Raw genomic sequence first — 9,127 nt, 5'->3', positions numbered from 1 at the left:
ACTAGATCATGTTTGGAGTTAGTTTTTGTCCCAATGGACTGTTCATTTCCATCTGGATTATATTTAGGCCCAAGAAACCCTCCTATCATCCTCACATATAAAGCAATACCACATGCCCAGTGACCTTTTGGACAGAAAAAGCTTCTGACTTATGTCAAGACAAACAAAAAGCGATGCATCCACAGCAATATAGAAACTTAAAGGGTCAGTGTACCAAAATTACACATTTTTTAACTTACCACTGGCGCTATAATCCACACACAAATCATAGACATTTCCCCAATAAAAAGGACAAGTTTGCAGCTGATGATTTTAACTGAACCTTTTCATTCACTTCCATTCCATTCCATTGTCATCAAGACAAATATCTTAAAGTTGAGCACTAACAAGACCATTTGCATGACTACAACCCACCAGTGTTAAGTGAAGAAATGTGTTCCCCCCCCCCCCCCCTCTCTCTTTATATATAGCTATATAAACAAAATTTAGGTGGATGGATATAAACATCAACTGAACTGAAACTATTTTGGCTCAACATCCGCTGACTTTGCGCAAGAAACCACTTTATGATCTTCTGGGCATCTTCTTTACATGTTAATTCACACTTAAAAATATAAGCAGAAGTCTTTAAACTTTTCAAAAGGAATGATTTCGTAAGTATTCACAGAGCTCAGTAGCTTTAGACAAAATAAGTGAGATATTTTACTTTTTACTAGAGTTGCTAAGTTTTTTTTTTTTTTTTAAATCATTTTCAAACATTGGTGAGTTAATGCAACCCAAGAAAATACCTAGAAACAGTATTCAAGAGGGCTACAGACTGTGCAAAATAGTTTAGAGATGGGCGTCTACTCCAAGCATCGACAAGCAACAAAACTAGCAATGGAAGACCTAACCACATTCTATAAAACACAGAATGGACCCTCGTGAAAACTAATAGTTTACTTAGACTCATGGTTCAATTCTTCATTAAGGGCCAAATTACCCAACTTTCTTTTACCGCAGCAGGACCTGGACTCAGAGTCTATCCCCCCTGTCCTCCTCAAAATGTAATGAAGAGGAAGGTAGGAAAAAAAATGGAATGAATGAATTGGAAAACATTCATCCACTCTGTCTTATCAGTAACCGTGAGCATGAACAGCTCCCTCCCAACACAAGTTTTAATGAACAGGTGGGAGCTGAGAGCAAATAGGCATCAATAGTCATGTGATTTGCCTTTTTTTCCTCTCTTGCATGAGCGTGTGACACTATGGAGACCAGTTGTCAGAATCTGGCCAGATCCTTAAGTAACGGAGAGGTGTCCCTTTTTTTTCCTGTTTGTTCAGTTGTCATAGAGCTGAAACTTGGCCCCAGTCAATATCTTCATATTCACCGTGACTACTGTTGCCGACTGCTTTCTGATGTACTCTGAATAGCAGAAACCTATGCGTTTGTAGTGTGGATGTTTTCTTATGGGAAGGGAAAAAAAATCCCATCTTCGCAGTGGCAGATAACTTACCTCACCTTTACGAAAGCAGCCCGTCCCTCTTCATTCAGACCTTTTCCATCCAATCAATTGTTACTTGGTGAAGCCCACCACCAATCAGACAGTGCTGCGTAAATATGGACTACCACCAAAATGTCATCCAGAATAGATGTATAAACAGGCTCCTCAACCAGAACAGATTGTCTCATTAAAGTGAAGTCTGTCTCATTAAGTCCTTCAACCAATTAAATAACACAGACCATAGCCAGATCTTTCAGTCCAACCAATCATTTGTTTTCATTTAGTGAAAGCAGCCACCACAGCCCACATTAGTTCATTGGCGTTGGGCTTGGCGCTCTCTTTCTCGGGCTCCAGCTCGAGCAGAGTGTGGACTCTCTTCATGCCCAGGTCGTACTGGTCATCTTGGAGTGGAGCGAAGGCGTTCTCAAGAACATCGGATGAGTGGGCCAGAAGGATCAGGGCCAGAATCCGCTTGTCCATGCGATGCGGATCGTTGACCCACTTCTCCAAAACAGAGTCCTGGACCTTCTTGATAAGGCGCTGTAGAGAATCAAGTGAGAATCACATATATTACACTTATATGTGTTACATTTAAAGAAACTATTGCCATCAAAATATGAAAGAAAACAGGTCAACAACACATTCAACAACTTTGCAAAGAATTAGATGAGAAGATCAACACTGACTTTATTTTTCCTCGTTACACATAAAGCTACAGTTTAACATGTTTCAGGCAAGCTGACTGGTCTGTTTGCCTTTCCAGGCCAGTGACAGTCTCTTAATCAGACATTTCACTTGTAACGTCAACTGCTAATCTTTATCCTTGATTTTCTGAAAAACACTGTTCTTTATAATTTCATGTATTACAACATTCACCAAGATTAAACAAAAAAAGAAGAATAAGGGTCTTACAGGAGCACTTGATGCCTTCCTTTTATCACTTCAGGAAACCTATAATGAATTTCTAATTCAATAGTGATCATTAGCAATTAGTGACTTGCTAATTTGATATTTAAAAATGTGCCTGAATGAGTCAGTACCTTCCGGGTACAGGAGACATCCTCATGAGATGAGTTTACAGTGGAACATGATCTTAAACAGCTTACAGCAGAGAACTCTCTAAAAGAGGGACTTTGTCAAAGTACTAAAGGAATCATTTTCGCACTTCAACGACACACTGTAATTTTGTGCTCCATATTGTAATATAGATATTTTAAAAGTACAAGGTTTAAAAATCCTAGTGGCACAAACCTGTGGCGCAAAAATGTTTCTCCAGTAAGCACGTTGGGAGATAATACAAAGAGTTTTTTTTTTTTGGGCAAGCTTCCCATCTGTAAAATAATACTCATGAAGTCTAACATGTTGAGTCTGTGTGCCAGCTGAGTATGAATCAACTGGCAGGTAAGTAAATAAATAAATATACAGAAAGATGAACTATCTGGACAAACTATTTTCAAATAGTTAACCGACTAATGCAAGGCTAACTAACTTTGAGTCAATAATTTGAGTCAGTTATGGTCTGTTAACGCTGCTTTACAGCAGGTAAAAAAAACATCATATTTTACATTTACTCCTACCAGACATTTTTATTTGGAAAGAAGAAAAGTGTAGCTGGGAGATAAAAATGTCCCTTTACTGCAAGGCTGTGGTACAGCATGGGAATCAGAGACTAAATAAAACAATTTAATTTAAAGTACCAAATATTGATATTATGTGTGTATTTGCCGCTGCTAACTAGTTCTTCACCGGTGTGTTTAATATATTTATCTGGGATACAGCCATGAAAAAACAACTTTGCCCCTTTGACTCTTCGTGGTTTATAAGAAGGGAGCTCATGGCAGGCTGTATGGAGCTGTTAACGTCCATCAGCTCGTCCAAGTTCAGCTGTAACTATAAGAGAAGACGTCAGCAAACCTATGAAAAGTAAACTGAGGGTGTGACTGGCTCTTTTCATGAAAGCCATGCTCCCACCCAATACTTGTAAAGACTGATCAACTTAAAAACACGACAAAGCATGGAAGGAATGAAGATGGATAGAAAGGATTAACCTGCTTGCACCATACCTGTTTAATTGAACTGTTAGTGAGCGGATGTGTGGTCATATCAAAAAGCAGGAAGTTCTGTTTCTCTGTGGTGAGAACACCTTTCTCTACAAGGTTTTTGGCCAGACGTTCTCTGACATTTCTCAGCTGGTAGTGCAGCTTCAGGGGATTCCAGGTCTCTCCTACAAGACAATAACAGATCTACTTTTAGACTTAATACTCACAACAATGACAAGTAGCAATTACACAGTTGTCAAACTGCTAATATGGCTGTCAGCTCCAAGTGTGTTAAGGACAAGTGCCGTATAAGTGAAACAATAGATTAAAAGCAGGGCTTATTAGCAAAAATCAGTAAGACATATCTCACCACTCAGTAGCTCAATCCAGCTCTGGACCGTCTCTGGAGGCTGGGTTTCTTTAATATGCTTTAATGCCTCATCCAGGAGCACATCTCCCGTCGGTGCATCAGACTTGCAAATGACCTTGCCAAACAATAGATTAATGTTAACTTTACAGACATCCTGTGCAAACAGGAATTAAAATAAGTGGAAGGAGTGCCAGTAGTCCTCCAAGCCCTACTGGAGAGACACAGCGGGCACAGACAAACAAAAAGATGACAGGTGCACAAAAACATTCCTTATCCCACTCCTAAACATATCAATACTGTCCTCACCTTCCTTGCAAGCAGACTTTTCCTCCTCACGCCGCAAGCTTCCAGCTGTAACCTTCCTCTGAGAGCCAGTTCTACCAACATGCATCCGCGAAGACCGGAAGAAATACAGTCGTTCCAGAAAGACGTGTAGCCCTGGGAGGCGGGAAAAAAAAAAAAAACTTAGCTGACAAGTTGGGTAAGTTACTGCTTTTTTTGCGAAGGCCACCCTGAGGACATATTTCATTTATTTTGGTCATGCCCCGACTCTACCACATTGTGGAATGATATTTGTATTCTGATCCCTTCCTATATTGAACCAAGTTTTTCCCTTTGCTTTGAACATATATTGTTTGGCTTCATTAACTACCCACCTGAGAAAAACAAACGTTTTCTACATCATTAATCTCATTATATATTTGACAAAATGGTATATTCACAAATGTCAATAGACTTATCAAAAGCCCCTTTTTCTCTATTTTTAATAATGAGCCCAAACAATATATAAATTCTATCTATGAAAGCCATTGAGACTATTGATTTGTGCACTCTTTTTTTGTGTGTTTATGTGACTATTGTTATTTATGTCATAACTGTTCCTTGGTGTATGTATTGTTCAGTTTTGTACTGATCTGTATTACACTGCATACTGCTTGTATAATAAAGAATGTAACAAAAAAAAAAAAAAAAAAAAAAAAAGTTGGGTAAGTTACGTGTTTCCAGATTGAAATTTACGCCAAAGCTAGCATCAGCAAGACTACCTGGGTAGCAAAGTCTGAATTGACTTTGATTTGGGAACTCCTTAACCGGATCCTTCGTTGTAGCACCAAAATGCAGCGACGTGACTGATATTAAGCACCTTGGACATTGACACGTCGCACTGACATCGGTAAATCCGGAGCTACTTGAAGCTACTTGTCACAGCTGCTAACAAGCTACACAGCAGGACACTTTAAAGCGTGCACTTCCAGTTGTGGACACTAAAAATCAGAGACATATTAGCAACGACTCAGATGAACGAAGTTTGCTGTGTTGACATTTTAGTTGGTGACGCAACTTAAACACGGTGTTAGTTAATGTTGGGTAAAAAGAAGTAGTTACTAGCTAGCCCAGGTAACGGAATACAAACATTCCACACCTCTCGGTCCTTTAGGCCCAGCAGCAACACTTCCTCCATGAGTGTGAGCCTTGTTTCTTTCGAGTCCCCTTTGTCGTCCTCTTCTTCTTCCCCGCGGCGGGCCTCGTCTTCCTCCCCGCCAGACTCCTTGTCCTTATCGGCGGCGGCGCTGCGGATGGCCTCGGTTCTCCGCTGGACGAGGCCCGAGGTCCTCTGCGTGAGAGAAGTCATATTTCGGGCTGCACAACGATCAAATACGAAGACAAGCGTCTGTTTCTACTCGTCAGAAAACCGAGCAGCATGTAACCTAAACGTTAAGGGTGAAAAAGGGGAGCAGGATGGACCGATCAACTAAGACGGCGTCGTTGACGTTAAGCCCGATTTGGGATTCCTCTGTAGTCTCTGCCCACTTCCTGATCCAACATGGTGGCGCTGGCAGTGACGTCAAAAATAGGCCTGAACAGGACCCTGAAGGCGTCTCGTGTGCTGCATTCGATGCCGTAGGACATAACGATGTCCACACGAGTGTAGAAATAATGCAGTGAAGTGTGGGATGACTGAAGGAAAGAAGACTTTATATGAAACAAAATTAGAAAATACAACAACAAAGCAGTAAAAAAAAAGATATTTTATAAACGCAGCGGCGTTGTAGAAAATTATAACCTAAAACATTTTCAGGTTGGTGTAGGTGGCATCACCTTGACATGATATGAGCAAGTGTACAACATAGCATTTTTTTAAAAATAAAAAATAATTGCTTTAGCTAAAATTGAAGTGCAACCACTAAAAAAACCCCAACAAAACTAAAATCTTAATATGTTTTGTTTTACTGATTTGTTGTTACATAAATTAACCCTAAATCTGGCTAATTTAGCTAAACTATTGGCAATGTTTAAAACATATGCAGTGAATCTGATGTATAATCGTAAAAAAGAAAACAAAAGAAAAGACAGTTTTAATTATATTCAAGCTAAACAGCAATTTTAATACAATATGTAACACAAACTGTCAACACAAGGTGGCAGACCTCTGTTAGAAATGTGACAGCCTCCTTGTCTTCCTCTTCCTGATCTGAATTATTTATTGTAGCTCATCAAAACCTCTCAGGCCAAAGTGGAGAACATATAGACATTAGATATAGTAGAAATGGACTGTATGTATGTATGTATGTATGTATGTATGTATGTATGTACATATGTATGTATGTATGTATGTATGTATGTATGTATGTGTGCGCGTGCGTGCGTGTGCGCGGAGCAGGATAGATGTAGATGGAATATGGGTGAAATGCAAATGTATCCAGCTGTTGACTGGATTTCTGTTCTTTAGTGTCAAACTTTAATATGAAAATATATTAAACAAAGTTGGCTTAGAAAAATATTTTCATTTCACAAATTTGTGAGATAAAGTTGAAAATGAAAAATGCCCAAATGCAACTATTAAAAAATCTCACTGAATTTAATTAATTGATGATTTGCACTCAACTCTACTACTAATATCCAACAACCTCCCTGATTGCAGCACTTTATAAACACATGAAGTGTTTTCATAATAAACAAAAACATTTCTCCTTTATTCATGCATTAGAAACAGACAGTAAGTAAAGATACATGCTTCTCTGCCAAGAGAGAGTGGCCCTAAAAACTGTTAGGAGAGATAATTCTCCAGACGGTTGGAAATATTCTTTGTGTAAACAATAATCTTCACAGGCATCAGAGCAAAGACTGTTGCCTAACACTGACCATCTATGTAGAATATTTGTACTCAGTCCAAGATAACAAGATGTGCAAGCATTAGATGAAATCTGGAAAATGTCTAACAATAAAATGTCCCGATGCTTTTTTGTGAACAGGTGGAAACACAGGTGAAAACATATAATTATTCAATATTCAAACAAAGCGTTATGCAATAAGCATGAAATAAAAGTATAGCTTTTGAAAAAAGTCTTAGATATGTAAAGAACAACCTGAACAAAAAAATGTTTTTGTTTTTTTTTAATATTTTGATTTATTAGGTTATTATCTTCTGCCCCAACAACACTCTTACTAAACCTTTGCATCACTGCAAGGCCTACCAGATAGCTCTGGTTTCAAATGCCTTGAACAAAACATCTGTATTTTTCATGTCATACATTTTGCTTTCTGATCTTGGAGTTCTGGTCCTGACATGGAGACCAAATCACTCCCCAGAGCTTTAAGGGAAGCCTCACTCAGGCCCATATTGGAGCCATTTCCTGTCTCTGAAGTGGACGTAGGGGTGACCCTTGGTAACCCTCCTATATAAATGCACAGGAATGAACTCACATACACATATGTACACACTCGTTTAAGACAACACCCCCACAGAGTGAACCAGGAAAGTCACTTTACGTTTGCACTTCTGTAAGTGAATTATACAATCTGTCAACTGCCTGCTACACACACACACACACACACACACACACACACACACACACACACACACACACACACACACACACACACACAGCATCTTACTGGGGAATAATGGCTGAGAAAATATAATTATATTCAATAGCTTGTGTTATTCAAAAGTGTCAGTGTTTCCTAGAAGGCTGAGAAAAAGCAGATTTGGGGATGATATGAGGAGACTTTGAAAATTAAGATCCTATCAATATTCTTGAATTTTGTTTAAAAAACAAGAAACCAGATAGGATGAGAGGCCTAACTGTGTGGAAATAATTGGATGATAAAAGGTCACATCTGCCGTTTTTTCAGAGGTTGGTTTTTCTCTGTTTTGGGGTTGTGTGAACTTGAGAAGCAGGAGAAACAGAAGCCCCGTGCAAATTGCAGTGCGATCATGATCAGCAGCATGTCCAAGGACGTGCTGGCTTCAAGGCCTGAAGGAGATGATAAGCCTGCATGTCATCCAGTGAGAATTAAAAAAGAAAAAGGAAAGTAGGGGAGTGAGAATACAAAGGTGACACAGCTGAAAACCACAAAATAATCTACGTATGAACATCTGCTCCAAGTCTGCACAATTACTGGAAGTGCTTTGGTTTTGCCCCATTCACAATGACATGAACAATAAACATAACCATGAGGTAATACATCTACGGCCTATAATGCAACTGACCCAAAAGGAACCTAACTGCACAGCAGAGGCTTGAATACATGTATTGAAGGCTTTGTATCTACAAGACTTATCAGTCAGTGGACCAAGGAAGTCTTTTATCACACGCATTTGGCTGAAAGAGGGTGTTGTTTCAGGATCTCCCAGACACAAAAAAAACTATTACAGTAGAAAGAAGAATTTTAACAAGTCTGACTAATCTTGTTTAATGATTTTTTTTGCTAGCAAGAATGAAAGCTAAAGTTAGAGCTTGTGGAAGTTGTAGTGTCTTCAATCATTTTAAGACAGCTGCATGTGAAAGTAGCATGGAAAAAAAGAATAATCACCCCAAATCTGAATGTTTATAGAGGCTCACAGCCACTTGGTAATGGTTCCTCTCATCTTGTAGCTTCTATCACTGTAAACACCGCAGCTGTTTTTTTTCTTTTCTCTTCGGTTTCCTTTTGTCCCCGTTTTTTTTTTCACTCAACAGCTTCAACAACCGGACCATAATTTATCGCCACAGAACACCAGTTTGACTTGACAAACAATCATCCCAGGAACATAGCTTCTGTCCAAGAACCAGTTGAAACTAAAAAAAAACTCAGCTACAACAAAATAATATAGCCTAGTTAGCAATGAACGCCCTTCCCAATGAAACTTAATGTCCCTGCAATGTGTTGCAGCTGGTAAATATGTAAACACAACAGTCTAACTGAAACTGCATGAAATTTAAGATCTCGATTTGGACTTGCATGCTCAGGTAA

The 9,127-nt window shown here is 39.0% G+C and overlaps 1 protein-coding gene across 1 annotated transcript; it reads right to left on the bottom strand.

Moving 5' to 3' along the window:
- Positions 1-494: 494 nt before the first annotated feature.
- Positions 495-5,695, bottom strand: LOC306768489 (Golgi phosphoprotein 3-like). The gene is made up of 5 exons (XM_079256867.1): positions 5,313-5,695; positions 4,199-4,330; positions 3,893-4,007; positions 3,547-3,707; positions 495-2,023 (listed from the first exon to the last, which is right to left on the bottom strand). The coding sequence occupies exons 1-5, from the start codon at positions 5,520-5,522 to the stop codon at positions 1,760-1,762; spliced, it is 882 nt and encodes a 293-aa protein (XP_079112993.1). The 5' UTR covers positions 5,523-5,695; the 3' UTR covers positions 495-1,759.
- Positions 5,696-9,127: the final 3,432 nt, after the last annotated feature.

The sequence above is a fragment of the Telmatherina bonti genome, assembly GCF_933228915.1.
Source record: "Telmatherina bonti genome assembly, chromosome: 17".
NCBI classification, from domain to species: Eukaryota; Metazoa; Chordata; class Actinopteri; order Atheriniformes; family Telmatherinidae; genus Telmatherina; species Telmatherina bonti.
This window is presented reverse-complemented; position numbering and strand designations above follow the sequence as displayed.

What these genes read in the sequence shown, in the direction of transcription:
- LOC306768489 (XM_079256867.1), bottom strand. Translation starts at nt 5,522, where the DNA reads ATGACTTCTCTCACGCAGAGGACCTCGGGCCTCGTCCAGCGGAGAACC. An exon ending in TGGGCCTAAAGGACCGAGAG is followed by an intron (nt 4,331 to 5,312) that starts GTGTGGAATGTT and finishes CCCGCCTCCCAG; the next exon opens with GGCTACACGTCTTTCTGGAA. An exon ending in CTAACAGTTCAATTAAACAG is followed by an intron (nt 2,024 to 3,546) that starts GTATGGTGCAAG and finishes GATTCTCTACAG; the next exon opens with CGCCTTATCAAGAAGGTCCA.